Genomic DNA, 19402 nt, shown 5'->3' with positions numbered 1-19402 from the left:
TTTTTCTGGTCATAAAACAGAGATTTTGCCTCTTCTCATAGGCTCTTCAAAAATCAGTCCTGAATGGTGATCTCCTAGTTCAAGGGAGAATTACCTGGGAACTTAAAGCAAACCGATACTGAAGCCTGAGTGCATCCCCCATGCCGTCTCATGCTGGGCATCCTACCTTTTAAAAGCTTCCCAGATATGTAGTCTCTTGATTGTGATGGATGCCTACAGATGTCAGCACTTACCAAATTGTACACTTTAATATGTATAGTTTATTGTATGTCAATTATATCTCAATAAAGCTGTTGAAAAAAATCAAAGGTCTTCCAGGCAATTCTAGTGGGCATCCCAAAATGAACACCATTGAGCTGGGACAACCTCCTCAGTTAAGCAGCTCAAGCAATGGCCCTGGAAGGGAAGACGTCTGCTTAGGCACCATGTCTTGGGTAACAGCACGGCCAGCACTTAGAACCTATGACTCCCGACTGCTGCACCAGTGTTCTCACCTGAAAACCAAAATGGTAGGACATTTACAAATTTAAAAATAGGCATTAAAATTTTTGAAGGGCTAGGATTGTTCCTCAGAGGTGTAGGGCACACTAGAGCTAAAACAAAAAACAACCCTCCAGCCTTTACCTGGTAGAGCCACCACTTGGAGGGGCGGTCGGTTGTCTTTTCAGTGTCTTTTCACTCTCCCCGGGGTCGTGGGGCGCTGTGGGGCCAATAGAACCAGCGAGGAAAGCATCGTGTCAGCAGCTCCCGCTCGCCGTGCAGCGGCCTGATGGCTGCCTCTTTCCTTGGCTCCAGTTCCCACTGCTTTTTGAGTATTTCCACCTCAGATTCAACATGCTCAAAATTGAACTCATCACCTTCTCCTCCATTCTATTCCTCCTTTTCAATTCCTTAATAGAGCACCACCATTCTCCGAAATATCCGCACCAAAAGGAGTGCCTCATCCTCTACACCCGAGTGGTGTCCATCTCTGAAGACCTTCCTGAAGGTCTCTTAAATTCATCCTTCCTTTACATCTTTACCGTCATTTTTAGGTCCTCGTCATTTCCTGCCTAGGCCTCCTGACTCCTCTCCCATTTTTCTGTCACTGCCTCTTGCAGCTAGAGTAATCGTCCAAGACCACGGATCATGCCGTGCCTCCACTTGAAAACCTTTGAACAGCTTCCCCATGAAAAACAGGACGAAACCCAAACTCCTAGCAGGGCAATGATGATCTGGCCCCAGTCCTCCTGTTTCCTGTCCTCTCCCACCACTCTTCCAGTACGCACTGTTCCAGTGCATGCTGGATCCACTTCTGCCTCCGTCTCATGGACAGGCTATCCCACAGGCCTGCAACAGGGAAGTCACCGCACTAACTCGTACTCATCTTCTAAGACTCAGTTCAAATCACTCCAGATTAAGTCAAATACTCCCTCTCTCCCATGCCACACTGGTCCTCACATGTAGCTCCATGAAAACAATTATTCCACTCTTTCATGGTAGTCTATTTCCACATGCTTTCTCACTAGATTGTGAACTTTATTATTTTTTTGTAAAGGTTTTTGGGTTTTTTTGTTTGTTTTTTGTTGTTGTTGTTTTTGAGAGAGAGGGAGACCACGAGCAGGGGCAGGGGCAGAGGCAGAGGGAGAGAGTCCACAAGCAGATTCCCCACTGAGTGCAGAGCATGATGTGGGGCTCGATCTCACCACCCTGAGATCATGACCTGAGCTGAAACCAAGAATCAGACGCTTAACCAACTGAGCCACCCAGGAGCCCCGATTGTGAACAACTTTAAAGCAGCCCATGTTTTTCTCATCTCTACATCCCTAGGACCCAGGAAGACCCTGGTACATACATATAGGTGCATAAAATTATTTCATGAATTTGGAATTTCTTTTCTGCTTTTTTTGTTCTTTCTAAATACTGAGTAGGTGACCAGCAGCTAGGTGGGCAGGGAAATCTCCACAATTTCAGAAGCTATGGCTCACCTATGGCCACATAAAACCCAGAGTGGCCTAGGGAGTCTCTACCGGTTCCATGTGGCTCCACAGGCACCTAAATGCACTATTCCTGTTAACTGTGCTTGGAAGGGTGGGTGCATCTGGCTGCTCCCCAGAACTCAGTGTAATCGGTCTCTGCTACTAACATGCCTTTCAGCAAGCAGCCATCTGTCCACGCCCTATAACGCTCTAGGCAATTCGGTCATTAACTGTATCATTCTGGCCTTTTGGAGGAGAGAAATCACTGACCACTTGCATTCCAGCCTTAAAGCATCCTTTTCCTCAAAGATAAAAGTGACCAACAAAGGGGCACAAGTACAAGACCTTTTAAACACTGTTTGGAAAATGTGAACAGGTTAGCTACACTAAAATAAACAAAGATACCTGGCCTACTTCTATTACAATATGCCTCTGATTAATCTAATTTTAGATATTAGCATTTTAATAAGTTACTTCAAGGAGACTTTCTCAAGGGAGATAGGACCTCAAAACCTATGCCCATCACTCATTTCTATCCCTAATTTGTTTATAAAGGAAAAAAGGCAGCAGAAATATATATTTTTTGAAATACAATATAATTTACTAAATATCAAACAACAGATAGCCAGGACTCGATTTCCCTAAACTCTTTTTTTTTTTAAAGATTTTATTTATTTATTAGACAGAGATAGAGACAGCCAGCGAGAGAGGGAACACAAGCAGGGGGAGTGGGAGAGGAAGAAGCAGGCTCATAGCGGAGGAGCCGGACGTGGTGCTCGATCCCAGTTTTTGGTCTAAAAAGAAACAGAAGTTAAGGACTGTCAACAGGGTAACCTAAGAACTCCCTAAATGGGTCTTACTTCCTAAATCACTCATCATGAAATCCTCTATATTCCACCTAATTAACGACAATCATCAATTCTGAGGGGCTATTTCTTTTAAAGAACCATATACTGAAGAGGATAAAACATGCCCTCAGTAATATTTTAATGACTACGGCAGATAAAATGCAAATGGTTCAGGGGGAGGATCCAAAAAGGAAATTAGGACAACAGACTAGTAAAGCTCTCCCTAAACAAAAAGATACAGAAATTCTACACCTACTTTTCTTTTTAGGAAATTAAAACCCTTTGTAAAATTCAAACCTATTCCAAAAGGTTGATGTGTCAAGCAACTTTTAGCAACATGATCAACTGATTCTCCTTTAAGATACCGGAGCGACTCATTCAGCCATGCTTGTCTTGTGTAACTCTTGGCAAACATCATCAAACCTACCTGGGGTGGAGAGAGAACAGGATCCTAGTGAATTACTATTCCCTGTTCACCTTCCACTTGAAACACGGGAAATGTGGATTCCGTTATTAAATACATGCAATTTACACCTAAATTCCATCACCAAATGGGCTACTAAGCTACCCCAGTTTTCCTTTCCGACCAATAAATATAAAAGTTGTTTTAAATGTAAGCAATCACAGGTGGTTAATGTTTTAACTTTTTATTAGGAAACTAAAGCAAAACGACAGAATTTCAAAAAAATTAAAATACAGAATTCTAATTTTAATTCTAAACAAATATGAAATCTACACCAAAAACTAAATCAGTTTATCAATATTTAAGAATAACAGGGAATGGCTAAAATGCATTCACAGTCATTTCTTCCTTGTTAGCCTCAGATTTATATCCCTTTCCTTCGTGCTTCAACAGGATACAGAATTTCTTTCTTATTTATCTTTTGTTATAGTCTGTAACCTCAGAGCAGCTTTAGTCGGCCTACATAATTCTTTCTCTGTTCCTTTAGCAAGTATGTGAGCACTTGCCTACTGGGCTTAGATGATGTGGGCATAAAGATGAGTCCATCAGAGATCCTGTCCTAAGATGTTTAGAGGAGATAAGACACCAACAAATAATAAATATAAATAAATTTATACAAGGTATAAAGTAATATAGCATGAGTTAATTATAAATATAAAAATAGGGAAATTTCAAGGAAGAAAAGATTACATTCAGCAAGAGAAATTAGGAATGCTTTATGAGGGTAGTATTTGGATTGGTTATGGACTGTTCCTTCCAGGAGGGTTTCAGAGGGGTCCTGATGATGATGGTGTTGATTTCCAGAAAGTAATCTTTAAAACTCTTTACATTTCTAGTTCTTCAAAACTGTTTATTTTTTTTAAAAAGATCAAAAAATATTAGTATTATAATCTATATAAACAGCAGTTTGGGGACTTAAATTTAATTGTAATACCTATTATATGGTTTAGGGCTGCTATTTTTGCAACTCTCTTTCCCAGGTCAAATCATATCTGAAAGGCAGAAGATGCCTAATCACTGAGCCATGACTTTAAGTATTCAACTAGGCAAAACCTACTTGCTTTCGGTGCTTTATAAAATCTATACCTAAACTTGCATAAGAATGAAGATGAAATAAATGGCTTAACATTCAAGTCAGATAATGAAAAAAATAATGGTATTTATGAAATAATATATTAACCACAGAACTCCTTGTACGAAAAGTTTTAATGAATTATGAGCCATTGGCCATTACAGACTTTAAGCCTCAATATTTCTTTCCTATATAGAACCAGATAATTAAAACAGCCTATCTCAAGTATGACAGAAAGACCATAGTACTGTCTGTTTACACATCTGCATGCTTCGCTAAAGTTAAGAACCAAAGAGAATGCTCCCAGTTTCCAAAGTCAACAAAATAAATTCAATTACACATTTTTCTTTCCTGATCATAGTTTTAGTTGAAATACAACCAATACTACTCTGCCTTTCAGTAGCACATTTTATCCATCATACAAGTACTTTCCCATTATTTTCTCCTTTACCCTCAATATGCTTATGAGGTAGTGAAGGGAGGGAGCACGGATTTTTTTTTTTTAATTTTGCAGATGAGAAAACTTAAGGTGAATTTAAAACTCAACCTTAGCAGCATATTGAAATCACCTAGGAAGTTTAAAAATATCGTTATGATCATGTTACATCCGAATTTTAGGATATGGGACACAAGCATAAATATTTTTCACACTGCACGTGACTCCAAAGCACAGCTAAGTTCGAGAACCACTGGTCTAGATGATTTATACTTAACCTTCAGATGCAACTGTCTTCTACCTGAATGCTCTCTCAGCACCAATGAAAGAGATTCCTTTTCCTTGAACATCGAAGAGTTTAATATTCTCTGTACAACTACTATTGGTCTCCAATAATAAAATAATTTATCAGTTTATAAATGAAGGCTCTTCATTCTCCTGATGCTCATTCTAAACATGAACCTCCATTTTATAAAATCTGCAATGAGCATATTAGAGAATTTAAGTCTTTGAGATAAGAATGGCTTGTTGTTAAATATTTAGGCAATTACTTGAGTCTAGGTTCAACGTGCAATAACCATGTGTTTCTGTTTTCCATTCAGCACCTTCAAAACTTTGTTACAAATGAATATTACCCTAATAAGACAAAACAGAAGTTATAAACAAAACTCTCGGCAAAAGCTCTTGGAATTGGCTATATCACACCCTGAAAAAAAAGCAAGCACATAGAGGACTTTATTGTTTTGTCATTTATCAACCTTCATCCTGAACCAGTTCTTTTCTTCAAATTCTAAACTTTGCTAAATTGAGTTGTTCTACACCAAGAAAAATCAATTTCTGTAGCAGCTATATTCTCTAACACATTTAACATATAATTTCACTCTGTACTATTAAATATGGTTTCCAGGGGGTTTCTTCTTGACATGGGTATTGAAAAGGATCTTTAACAGATTTCACCTTTATGCAACATACCAAATACGCAATAAATATTTGTAAACCTGTCAGGTGGCAAAAATAAATTTTTGTTCACGACTGAAATACCCTGTTTTGTAAGAGTATTGATAATCTTAACTCTCAAGGAACAACCCAAGAACCCCAGCCAGCTGCTTACTGTTCCTAATTTGATGAGATTTAAAACAAAATTACACACAGCAATAAGCTGAAAAGCAAAGAACCACCTGCCTCAAGTCAATTCTTATCATGAAGATGTATCTGAAACCAAACATTTACACTTTCATACAGAAAGATGATGTTTGTTTCTCTTAAAAGAAAATCTCAGCTCAGGTATGTTAGATTATTAATTCAAAAGTATTAGTGAAATCAGATTCATTCGTCAAAAACTCAGAATAAGAATTAATGTCAAGCTCTTCTACAAGGAAACCTTCAAAATATTGCCAACCTGAAGTTTTCAGCACAAGGTATTTTATTTCAAGTCCCATGGGGGCAATTATCTATAAGGAGATTAAGAACATTCTTAACCTGGGTTCAGGTTGGCACTGTTTCAGATGGGTGAGTAAACATTTTCCTGATAACCCCAACAACGAGTTTGAGGCTTAGATTTGTTGCCATGATGTAAACAATATAAAATTTAAAAAAAATTATAGTATCTACAGCATTATAAAGTCATAAAATAAAAGGACCATTAATTCTTTTCCTAAGGTCTGTGACTAACAGCTTTCATATTTGAGGCCTGTAAGAGCAAATGGCAATGTTCTGTATTGTTATGAGACACTTTCTCAAAAGGCCAAAAAATAAAACCAGATACTATAAGATGCACATTATTATTACTACTACGGACATATGTATGATTAGAAATATATTTGCCTTCCCTCAATCTTAAACCAGGAGACTGAGGGGTCTTTACAATAATTTCGATTGTTAAAAGAAAAAATACCAGACCGTAATAGCTATGGAAACTGTAAACCAAATTAATGCAAAAATGAGCCAATACAACACATCTCCTCTTAAAATCCTCTTCTTTGTAGTTACCTAATTTTCCCTAAATGTTATTCTAATTTTGTACCATGTAGTGGTTTTTAAGAAACTGAACTAGAACAAAGCAACCCCTTTGTCCTGTTGCTGTTTTTTTTTTTTTACAGTTTTTTTACACACTTATTATATATACAACTTTTAAAATAGCTGCACAATTTTACATCTCACTGTTAGAGAAGTGCAGTCCAGGCAGACCATGCTTCTCAATATATTAAAAATATTAAATAAAACCCAACCAGTTTCATACTTTTCTAATAGTCAAGCTGGCTGGAGAAAAGGGTCTGGAGAAAAAACAGGCCGTTGTAAAACAGGATCAGTCTTTCTTCACAAACACGCCACTTAAAAATCTTGCTAGTTCCTTATCTTATCCCTTTTATAGCATCTCTAAAATCTCACCTTAAAAGTTGGAAATGACACATTGCTAACTTAGAGACAAAACCTGTTGCAACATGCATATGTCAACTGCCCACTCAACCAACTGCAACCCTGAGGATTTTTCTGGCCCAGTACAAAGAGGAAACACTAAGATAATCTCTGCGTAGAGTTGCTTCTCCAGTTAACAATTTCACGTGTTTTTCAGGATGTTTCTTGGGCATGCATGTATGACACTGTCACTTCATGATTCTACTTTCCACAAGCAGATATCTCCTCCATTCTGTCTTCCATCCCAAGAAAGCTACTGTCATCCATCCAAAGGTTTTCCAAGGTAAACCAAAGTCACTTCTGTGTTGCCATATACAGCAGAAACTGCTGGGTATAAGCAGACCTTTGGAAGTCCTCTAAAGGCAACCCCCAGGAACTCATATCCACGTTCAAAAGCTAAAGTCTTATCTTCCATGTCCAAGATGACGCGAATTCTTTCTCCTATCTGCAAACAGACAACAAAAGATGGTTAGAAGGAAACTCACCAAGGGCATAGCTAGAAGAAATAAGCTACAAATCAACAAGTTAAAAATATTAAAGAATATATATCCTAAAAGTTATCTAGAAAAATGCTCAGAGACGTTTTCTGGTCAAGGAGAAACATCTAGAAGAAACAACATACATCAACTTCATCACAAATACTTGTTTTGATAATTTTTTTTTAAGATGGGATCTACATTTAATAACAAAAATTTAAATGTTCCCCCTAAACAGTTCCCAGATTTTATTTACTCTTCGTTTAAAGGCTTTTCTTAAGGAGTTGACTACTAAAATCTGTAACTTGGTATATTTTACAAAAAAAGAAAAAAAAAAGCTAGCTAAACAACCTTTTTAAATTATTATATTACAACAGAGTATTATCCAGCCATAAAAAGAAATGCAATTTTGATATATGCTACAACATGGATGATCCTTGAAAACATTATGCTAAGTGAAATAAGCCAGACAAAAAAGATAAATATTGTACAATTCCACTTATATAATAAACCCCTGCAATATTCAAATTGTAGAGTCAGAAAATGGAATAGACGTTACCAGGGGCTGGAGGAAGCGAGAGATGGAAAATTATTGTTTAATGAGCACAGAGTTTGTGTTGGGGAAGATGAAAAACTCTTAGGTATAGATAGTGGTGATGGATACACACATTTTGAGTGTATTAATGCCACTGTATCGTACGCTTACAAACAGTTAAAACAATAAATAATGTTGTGGGGTTTTTTTTATCACAATAAAAAGTTACTATAATAGAAAACACTTAGATAATCTTTAAAGTTTACAAAGCAGTTTTACACATACTGTGGAACTTACATAATCATGAAGAGCCAAATCTGACTATAGATTTTAAAGATGCAGAATTAGCTTATTAGTCATTTTATGGGCCACTACTCTGAAACACCTGTTTGTTATAAAAACAGCAACACTGTTAAACTAAAGCAGAAGCACAATATATCTGGCTATTTTCCCACATGGAAAAGTAAGCAGACAAATAAGGATGTTTTATTTTTATAATTTGCATCTACAAAAGGTTGTTTCATCTATATACTTGGGGCCAGAAAGTCCTAACATCTGCAACCAAAAATCAGAATTTAATACTTCCCAATTATGTTAACTCCTGTTGTTATTGTTACTGTCCTTCATTATATTTCCTGTCACAGACGACTACAAACATCTGCTTCTTTTTTCCTTTGCCCAAATCATAGATTAACTCTCACCCCATTTTATGGACCTAAGAACATCCTAATCACCATCACCACTATTGCCACCAACAAAACAAACAATAAAAATGAAAAGTTATTATTTTGCTGGGTATTCATTTTGTGGTTTATTTATTTATTTATTTATTTATTTTATTTATTATTATCTCATTCAATTCTCCCATCTATCCTAATATCCTAATATCTGTCCTATTTTACAGAAGATGGAAACTAAGATGACTGAACCACTCCTGGTGAAATCTGCAAGTTTGCTTCACCTTTGATTGAGCATACAGCATGCCTACAGCACAGGGAGCAGAAAGCAGAAGTATTATTAACTTTAGGTGTCAGAGGGCAAAACTTGGGAGATGGCAGAACAACTGGAAACTTTAGAGGAGGAACCCTGAAGAGGATGAGCCCCCAAATCCGAGAATAACCTGCCCAAATCACTGTGTGATCACTGTCTTACACAGACACAGGGGAAATCCCCACAGAATCAGTCTGGAAAAGTAGCAGCTAGAAGCCAAACCACACCCTCTCCCTGCCCCCCCCAAAAAAACTGAACAAAGATCTAGCTGCTGTACACCATGGGGGAGACAGAGTTTATAGTCTGAAGAATCCAGGCAACTTAACTGCCCACTAGAACATCAACACTTTTCAGAAAAACAAAGTGATTTCTAAAAACAAAACATCCCAGTGTTACTATGTATTACCTATTATTTCCAATTTTCAATTTATAAATGACTGAATATGAAAAGAAACAGAGAAGTGCAACTCATACTCTGGGGGGAAAAAAGCAGCCAATAAAACCTGATTCCAAGTAGGCTTACCTGTCAGATTTGGCAAAGACTTCAAAGTAGTTATTATATGTACAAAGAATTAAAGCAAAAGCTAAATTGATGAATGGACAGTGATTCTCAATAGAGAAATAGAAACTACAAAAAAGAATCAAACGAAAATTTTAGAGCTGAAGAGTACAATAACCAAAATTCACTAGCCTCGCTTAATAGAAGAATCGATATGGTAAGAAGAAAGAATCTATGAACTTGGAGTAATAGGAATTATCTGATCCAAAAAACAAAGAGAAAAAAGTTTGTTTTTTTTTAAAGATTTTATTTATTTATTTGGCAGAGAGAGACAGCCAGCGAGAGAGGGAACACAAGCAGGGGGAGTGAGAGAGGAAGCAGCAGGCTCCTAGTGGAGGAGCCTGATGTGGGGCTCGATCCCAGAACGCTGGGATCACGCCCTGAGCAGAAGGCAGATGCTTAACAACTGCGCCACCCAGGCACCCCAAGAGAAAAAAGATTTTTTAAACAAGAACATAGCTTCAGCGAAAGACAATGACAACATCAAGCAGTCCCAACAACTACATTAAATGTAAATGGGTTAAACACTCAAATCAAAAGGCAGAGATTATGAGATTGATAAAAAGACCCAATTATATGTCCTCTAGGAGACTCATCTTAAACACAAAGACAGATTGAAAATAAAAGAATGGAGAAAAAGAGATACCTTGCAATAGTGAGCATAAGAAAGTTGAAGTTGCTATATTACCATCAGACAAAATAGACTTAAAAACAAAGAGTACTGAAATCTCCAACTATATTTGCTAATTTATCTATTCCTTCTTTCAGTTCTGTAAGTTTCTGCTTCATGTGTTTTGGAGCTCTGTTATTAGGTGCATATATGTTTACACAGTTGTTATATCTCCCTCCCTGATTAACTCTTTTATAATTATGAAATGACTTTTATAATATTCCTTGTCTTTAAGTCTGTAATTCCTTAAAACTTCCTTTTTTTTTTTTTAAGATTTTATTTATTTATTTGACAGAAATAGACAGCCAGCGAGAAAGGGAACACAAGCAGGGGGAGTGGGAGAGGAAGAAGCAGGCTCATAGCGGAGGAGCCTGATATGGGGCTCGATCCCATAACGCCGGGATCACGCCCTGAGCCGAAGGCAGACGCTTAACGACTGCGCCACCCAGGCGCCCCAAAACTTCCAATTTCTTATCAGATGATTGTGTTTTAAACTCAGCTGACTCTATGGTAATCATATAGCTTTTACAAATAGGAACTGTAATTTTGACCCCAAGTATGGCATAAAGCTAAGATGAAAAGAATTAAAAAATGCAGTAGGTTGCCGCAATTTACCTGTCTTATAGAAATCATTGATACCTCCAGAGGCTTTGAATCCACAGATAATGAATAGCAGAGGGTATGCGTGCTCATGTGCGTGTGCATTTGTGGGAGTAAGAAGTCCAGAAAAAGTACATTTGGACGTGTCATGACATAGGAAAGATGACAATCTAGAGCATGAGTGGGGAAACTATGGTCGTTGGGCCAAAACTTGCCTGCAGACCATAAATAAGGTTTTACTGGAACACAGTTACGCTCACTCATTTATATATCATCTATGGCTGCTTTTGTACAACAGAATTGAATAGCTGTGACAGAGACCACATGGACCACAAGGCCTGAAATATTTACAACCCACCCTGTACAGAAAAAAGTTTGCCAACTCCCAATTTAGAGCAAAGACAGATTGCTCAAGGTCAAATATGTATCAGGAAACAAATATGGAAATACTAAAAGATTATCAGAGTAGCAAAGAAAGGCCAGTTACACTATTTATTTTTAAATTACCAAAAAGACATATAAAGCTGCTATATAAAATTTTGTATATTTAAAACAAATCAAGGCATGATTTCACAAAGGCCCACAAATGGAAAGTACCCAGTTTCTCACCTGATATTTTGGTGCATTGTTGCATTGTGGAAAACTGCCATTGACTTCTCCATTATGTAGTAGATTATTGTCCACTAGATTCCAGCCCCAGCTCTGGTCATCACTACCCAGTAATGCCACATAACCTTGGCACTGCATGGGGGCCCGTTTTGTGGCAATTCCAATCACTGCCACAGTGCCCAGAGGGCCTTCCCACCACACTTCCCATGCATGGCGGCCCTCACTGAAACCAATCTTGGTCCTTGCACCATCAGTACTCTGAGCAATGGGGTTTCGATGTAAAGTAAAGCCATTTTTCTTAATGTAGACATTCCTGGAGCAGTCATTAGTGCTGAAGGCATGTTGGAAAGCACGTACCTGAAAAGATGAAAAACAAACCAAAGAAATAGAAATTTGATTTTTCTTAAACATTAAAAAAATACCCAAACTTTAGGGGCACCTGGATGGCTCAGTTGGTTAAATGTCCAACTCTTGATCCCAGGGTCATCCAACTCTTGATCTCAGGGTCGGGAGACTGAGCCCTGGGTTGGGCTCCATGCTGGGGGTGGAGCCTGCTTAGATTCTCTCTCTCCCCACTCCCCACCCCTACTCCTGTGTGCTCTCTCTTAAAAAAAAAAAAAAATTAGCAAACTTTAGGACTTTAAGCTCCATGTTTTTAAACAATGAAGTGATACATATATATTTAAGTCACATTATTTCATTATTGATCAAAATTCTGAACTATAGTATAATTTCTCTAAATCAATTTCTTAAAATATCAAAAAATATACACAAGAATCCTTGTATTTTAGAGATAATACTGAAATGTTTATGGATGACAATATCTCAGAATTGCTTTGAAATATCCAGGGCTGGAGTAGGAAAGTGGGTGGGGTAAACATGAAACTAGACTATCCATGAATTAATCACTGGTAAAGCTTGGTGACAGGTTTGGGAGATTCCTTAAACTATTTTCTCTAGTCTTATTTATATTTAGTATTTTTATATCAAAAAGTTAAGGGATGTATAGTTTTCATGTTGGCAATGCTGTCATAAAAATATTTTAATAGAGAACTTAGTTCTCTATCGAAGTTCTAAAGTTTATGAAAAAATTTTAATAACCACAAACTATGTTAGATCCTCAGCTTCCTCGCTAGTTATTACTCATACATTGAGAAAGCACCACTCTCATCTTAGCAAATCAAATAACCCCATAAATAGCATCTAATTTCAAACACTAGAATTTATAAAGAGATAGTCATTAAGAGCAGCCACCATTGAAAGGACAGATTAGTTGACCTTCACTAATCAGTTTCTTAAGCTTCCAAAATACAGTATGAAAATTTCTACTCTGTACAAATAGTAAACATTTCTCATGCTTTAATAATTTAAAGTTTTTGATTTGGGGGAGGGAGAAAAAATAAAGTGATTTGTATGTTTTCTGAAAATCCTTTCTTTATTTTATTCAAACTACCTCAAAGCAGCCAAAGGCTAGGTCCTATTGCTTTAGATAACCTGAGCCACCAACTCCAGAATCATAGATTTCAGCCTTAGAAAGGGCTCAGAGGGACCTAGTGCAACACAGGGATAAGGACACAGACCTAAAATCAACAGCTAGTTAGAGCAAGAATCCCAAAGAGAAGTCAGGTATCCCTTCATCCAGTGTTCAGTTACTATTAGCCACTGCTTCAATGTTGCACTGCAGGGCAGAGACCAAAAAAAAAAACAAAACAAAACCCCTGCTTCACTTTGGAGGCTGTAATACTAAGTATTTCTAAATTTTTTCCTATCTGTTCCTATTATAACACACTTTTAAGCACAGAAAAAATCAGAACATAAGATTAAATGGGGGAGTAAAATATCCCCAAAATATTAAGTATTAAAAGACTCAAGAGGGTTTAACAACTAAAATATAACATACTTTATAAAAGTCTCATTATAAAATATTTAACTACTACTTACCTATGCCTATTCCCCAATTCTTATAAATACCAACTGCTTTTTCTCTACCCTTCTTCCGTCACAAAGACACTGTTGCCAGCCTCTTCTTCAAACTTTTACGACTTCTTCCTATTACTCTGGACTGATCTTTCTCTGCTGTACTCTTTTCCGGTGACTATCCTACTTCTGCCCCCTTAAACTCTCCAGAACTGTCCTTAACTCTCTACCTGAATTCTTTCCAGGGGCGCCTGGGTGGCACAGCGGTTGAGCGTCTGCCTTCGGCTCGGGGCGTGATCCTGGCGTTGCGGGATCGGGCCCCACATCAGGCTCCTCCACTATGAGCCTGCTTCTTCCTCTCCCACTCCCCCTGCTGTGTTCCCTCTCTCACTGGCTGTCTCTATATCTGTCAAATAAATAAATAAAATCTTTAAAAATAAAAAAAATAAAAAAAAAATTAAATTCTTTCCAGACCTATCTTCTAAAAGAGCACCTTTATTACATTTCATCTCAGTTCAATAACCTTTGATGGTCCCATATTAACTACCATATCAACTGTGAATTATTCTTCCTGGCTTTCAAAGCCTTCCAGGTCTGGTTCCTCCTACTTCTCTTTCTAACTTCATGTTGTTGTCCCTGTCTTTAATACACCTGCTTTCCTCCTCCAACATACCCTATATCCTCTACAACCAGATATAGTCTTGTCAGCTCTATGAAGGTATTCTAACCACGACCACCCAATCCCCGATTTCTCTCTCCTAAATTCTTATCCATCATTGTTGGCACCAAACAACATTTAAGTCTGTATCCAACCCAGGATGCCTGGGTGGTTCAGTCGGTGAAGCATCTGCCTTCAGCTCAGGTCATGATCCCAGGGTCCTGGGATTGAGTCCCACATCACGCTCCTTCCTCAGCGGGGAGACTGCCTCTCCCTCTGCTACTTCCCTTGCTTGTGCGTGTGCTCCCTCATCTCTGACAAATAAAAGAATAAAATCTTTAAAAAACAAAAAAAAACACAAAAAAACCGAACCTTAAAAAAGTCTGTATCCAACTCAACCACTTGATTCTAGGAGAAAATATACTGAAAAACAACAAGAACAAGAACAACACTAATCTTACTAAATTGATCACGCTTCCCTCAGTCTAGGACAGAAGGGTATGTTAAGGAACACTAGGGGAATGAAATCTACAAAGTCCAGACTGAGGGCAATAGAGTAAACAACCTGGTTTTGTCAACAGATAAGGTGCAGAAATGGGAGTTAGGGGAGATGCAAGTTGAATTTGTTGGCCTAAATAGCCTTAAGAGATGATACATATCAACTGTTTACCACGAGAACCTTATTAGATCTTGATTAAATAAACTGAAAATTAAAAATATAACATTTGACGTTTATGAAACAGCAGGAAACACTAATGTTTGTATTAAGGAATTATTGTTAATTTCTTTATACTTTATTGATACTAACATTGTGATTGTGTTAAGTGTCCTTATCTTTTCAATAATTTTTTGATAATTTTTCATCTGAAAAATTCAAGTGAAATGGAAAAATACATACCCAAATTAATAAATAAAAACAATCCACAGTTCCTGTCTCAGTCTTGTGCACAACCTAAATTTTACATTATAACAAACAACTTTAAGACCTACTTTAGGATCTAGGTCTGAAAGTTAGAGAATATATTATAGTTAGATGCTAAGCATGACTGGAATAATTGACGTTCCTTGGTGACATGTAAAATATGAAATTTTAAAAAGAAGACAAATCCTAAATAGACTGGCAACTCCACTTTCCAGTTTTATGCTCTCCCACGCCTCTTCCCATCCTCCTCTTGGTTACACAGGCTCCCTGGAAATGCTATCTGACTCTTCTTCTTCACCTCATTCACTCCCAGTCAGTTGTTCACTTATGTTAACTTCTTCTCTGCGATAGCTCTCCCAGCCATCCTCTCCTCTCCTCTATATGTTTGTTCAGGTCTTAAGTACCTCTGGCATAGGTACCAACCCCTACTCTGTCCAATTCATCTTATGGGATAGCTTTTCTAAAACACAGCTCTTATTTGTCACTCCTCTGTTCAAACTTCTGTGGTTACAATGGTAGTACAAAGCCCAAACTACACATTGAAGCCTGTAGCCAAGAACATCCATGATATTTCTAGTTTCAACTTACCTTTACAATCATATTCCCCACTTCTTCAATTCAATCTCACTAGACACTTTTATATCTTTAGCCTTTCCTCTAAGCTCTAAACTGTAACAACTGCCTATCTGAAATCTCTCAGATGTCTCAAAAACACTGTAAATTCTACTTTACCAAAACTGAACTCATTGCTATTCCTCCTAAATCTAGCCCAGGTGATTCCTGTAATTACATAAGCCAGATATCTAGGAGTCATTCTTAGCACCTCCCTCTCCCTCACCCCTATTTCAAATTTACTGCCAAGTCCTGTAGATTTTACTTCCTAAATCTTTCCTAAATTTCTCCCCCATCTCCTACACTACCCACTTCCTAACTGATCTACCCATATTTCTAAGGTCCTCCTCCAAACTGTTCTCCATACTGAAGTCAGAAATAACCACTGAAAAATGCAAAAAAAAAAAAAAAAAAGAATCACATCACCAATCCCCACACCCCTAACCCCCTCTTGCTTACAATTCAAAATGGCTTCTCTATACTTTGGCTTCCGTTCACCTTTTCCATCTTCTCTCAAACCTGTCTCACCTTTGCTTTCTATGACCCAGCCACACTGATGTGTTTTCTATCCCTCATACTCATCAAGTTCCCTCCTGGAAGGCTCTTTTCTCTCCCCTTGGCCTTACTATCCAGGGTTCACTTCATGCATTATCCTCAAAGAAAGCCTTCCTTGACCTCCCTACCTAGGTCAAATCCTCCATTACTGACATTCAGAGTACTGCTTCATTGCACCTACCACAGATGCAATTTTATAACTGTGTGATTATTTGATTAGTATCTATCCTCCCCCCCAATAAACTGCAAGCTCCATAAGCAAGGCATCCATAAGAGTTTTGTGTCTGTTTTTATTCACCATTGCATTTGCAAAACTGAGCACAGTGCCTGGCACTCACATTTTTAAAAATAAAAATATATGCTGTACAAAGCCTTTTTTTCCCTCTTGTCTTGCATTCGCCCAGGGTATTTCTTCTTAGTAAAATGTTCAAGTCCTCCCTATCTTTACAATTCAGCTCAAATATAATCCTAACCTCAAACCTTCTCCAAACCTCCACTAAACTTGTATATCCCTCCTTTCCCTGAAATTCTACTGTGTGTGAATATATATACTTTCAGCATATACTGTATTTGAACATAATATCTCTAATAGGAGCAATTTCCATCATGTGTCAGTTATTTCTATACATTTTTCCTCTCTACTTGACTAAGGACTTCCTTACTAAGGTATCTGAGTTCTTCTGAATTAATCCTTTTATTCTCAAGACATTCAAGAAAAGTTCTGCAACATCTGAACGAACATATGATTAGTACAAATTTACAATACCTATCACGGGTGTGGTAGGAAGACATACAAAGTGTTAAAAACTTAAGAAACCTAAAATATCTCTGGAAGGATACAAAAGAAACAGGTAACACAGGTTGCCTCCAAGAAGGGAAACTAAGCTGGGTGGCCAGCAGACAAGGGCAAAAGGAAGACATTTTGCTGATAGTATTTTGCTTCTTTTGCATGTTGACTCACATGAACACATTACCTAACACATATTGTTATATGAATCTTTACTCATGTAAATGTATCTATTACAGACCAATTACAAAAAGGTCTTAGTTGAAAATGAGTAAAAACAATAAACTTTATAAAAAAATAAAAACTAAATAAAATGTATGAAGCCTACCTGTTTTTAGGGAAAGTAGGACAAAACTGCAATGTTCTGTGCTCTACTACGTAAATTACAACTAGTATCCACCGAGCATCCACCATGTACAAACACTGTCCTAGTGAATTAACATGTTACTTCACTTACTAGAAAAATTAGTAACTGACATATATAATGGCAATATTCCTTACCGTATTAAACGAAAACCTCCTTTATTACAGAAGAATAAATTTTACATCTACTTCACTTGCAAAAACAAAAAAATTTACTTCTTACTCTGACTCCCCTCCTTGGCAGTCTAGTTTTTCAAATTAGGGTATCTACCCTTTTCAGTTATTAATGTATTTTTTTATGTTTACCACATTCTAGGGCAGACTTCATCCTCTCTCATATATGCTCCCAGTAACTGCTATACTGAATAGCTGTTATCCATCCAACTGAGTTCAAGCTCCAGGCCTTTGATTACATTGCCTGAAGAATCTTCTCAGCCCTACCATTACCTGTTACTTGAATTTTTTACTTGTATGTGAAGAAGGCAGGAATATGCCCAAGAATCTAGGAGGCAAAAAGGCAGCAAAACCGGAATCAGCACGTCAGATGGCAAATGGAAAAGAGGCACACCATCAAGGTGGAACTATGAAAAAGTTGGCAGGGAAGTAGCCAGTAATAGTGGGACAAGGCAGCATTAGGACGGTTAAGAAGTGCCCATAGGGGAAGAAGGGGATGTTCTATTAAAGCCTGTATCTTGAAAGTTAGCAGAATTTCTAGGACCACACTACACTCCCTTACAAGGCTGAAATATAATGGAGGGAATTAAAGAGAACTTGGGAGAAAATAGGGGAAAAACAGTTAAAAATCAGAGCCTAGAAAAGGTGAGGTGAACGTGGGGTGAAAGCAAAGATCTTAGAAACTAAGTGAAAGCAAAGATCTTAGAAACTAAGTCGGTGTGAAGGCAGCTGAGATGATCTAATAAAAAATAGGATAAAAGTATTTAAAAGTACAATAATGGGGGGGCTGTCTTTATAGGAGAAGACAGTGGAAAGTGGAATGAGTGATGGAAACTAGGAATTGCAAACTATCTGGTCCTTTAAAAAGTGCATCACGGAAGTGGGGTGGGTTAAGAAGCCAAACTTCAAAGAGAAGAGATCTTTATGGAGGGGGGAGGTGAGGTAAGGTATTGACTGCAGCCGTGCAAAGGCGGGATGGTGAGGCGAGGTGTCTGAGTCAGAGCTTAGATGAGAAGCACTGAGATTGAGAGCGGCGCAGAGAAGCGGGACTGGTGGGCAGCGGCGTGGCCCGGGGCTCCCTCACCTTGGCCTTGTAGCTGGGCAGGTTGCAGAGGATGTCCGTGCGCAGAGCCTCTTCTGCCAGGCTGCGGGCGCAAAGGCTCCGCCACACCTCGCTGTTCTCATCACCGTGCAGGCAGCGGTACCAGTGCTTGCACACCAGGGCGCAGCTCCTCAGCTCGGACAGCTCCAGGTAGGAGAACACCAATTCCAGCACCCGGCTGGGCAGCCGGCCCCCTACCCCCGAGGACCCGGAGCCCGAGCCGCCGACCGCGCCGCCGCCGCCGCTACAGCCAGCGCCGCCGGAGGCTGCCCCAGGCCCCGGGGCTGGCGCCGCCATCGCCTCACCAGCCGGCCCAAGGGCCGCCGCTGCCGCCGCCGCTTCCCCCCGTCTCTGCTCGGGAGGCCAAGCCTCGCCTTGAGACCGGAGCACCTCGCTCACCGCCCCTTTCACAGCCAACCACCGGCCCTCCACCACTCCCGCCCCTGCCCGGGGGCGTCCGCCGCGCGCCCCGCCTCACTGAGGGCAGACGCACCGGCCGCACGGGCGTCCCCCGCCCCCCCTCCCCGGCTCAGCGCGGGCGTCGGAACCGCCCGACTCGCACGGCCTCCCCGCGGCGCGCCCGTGGCTGCGCCATACTGGTTGAGGGCACGAAGCAAGGGCGCACGCCCAGCTCGCTCGCGGTTCCTTTCGGCCCCGGATGTGACTGTTTGGCTGAGGCGC

The 19402-nt window shown here is 39.1% G+C and overlaps 1 protein-coding gene across 1 annotated transcript; it reads right to left on the bottom strand.

Moving 5' to 3' along the window:
• Window positions 1-2744: 2744 nt before the first annotated feature.
• FBXO45 (F-box protein 45) lies at window positions 2745-19018 on the bottom strand. Its single transcript, XM_008708422.2, has 3 exons — window positions 18704-19018; window positions 11632-11988; window positions 2745-7637 (listed from the first exon to the last, which is right to left on the bottom strand). The coding sequence occupies exons 1-3, from the start codon at window positions 19016-19018 to the stop codon at window positions 7452-7454; spliced, it is 858 nt and encodes a 285-aa protein (XP_008706644.2). The 3' UTR covers window positions 2745-7451.
• Between the last annotated feature and the right edge of the window lie 384 nt (window positions 19019-19402).

This window comes from Ursus maritimus, unplaced genomic scaffold (genome assembly GCF_017311325.1).
Source record: "Ursus maritimus isolate PB19 unplaced genomic scaffold, ASM1731132v1 scaffold_4, whole genome shotgun sequence".
NCBI lineage: Eukaryota > Metazoa > Chordata > Mammalia > Carnivora > Ursidae > Ursus > Ursus maritimus.
This window is presented reverse-complemented; position numbering and strand designations above follow the sequence as displayed.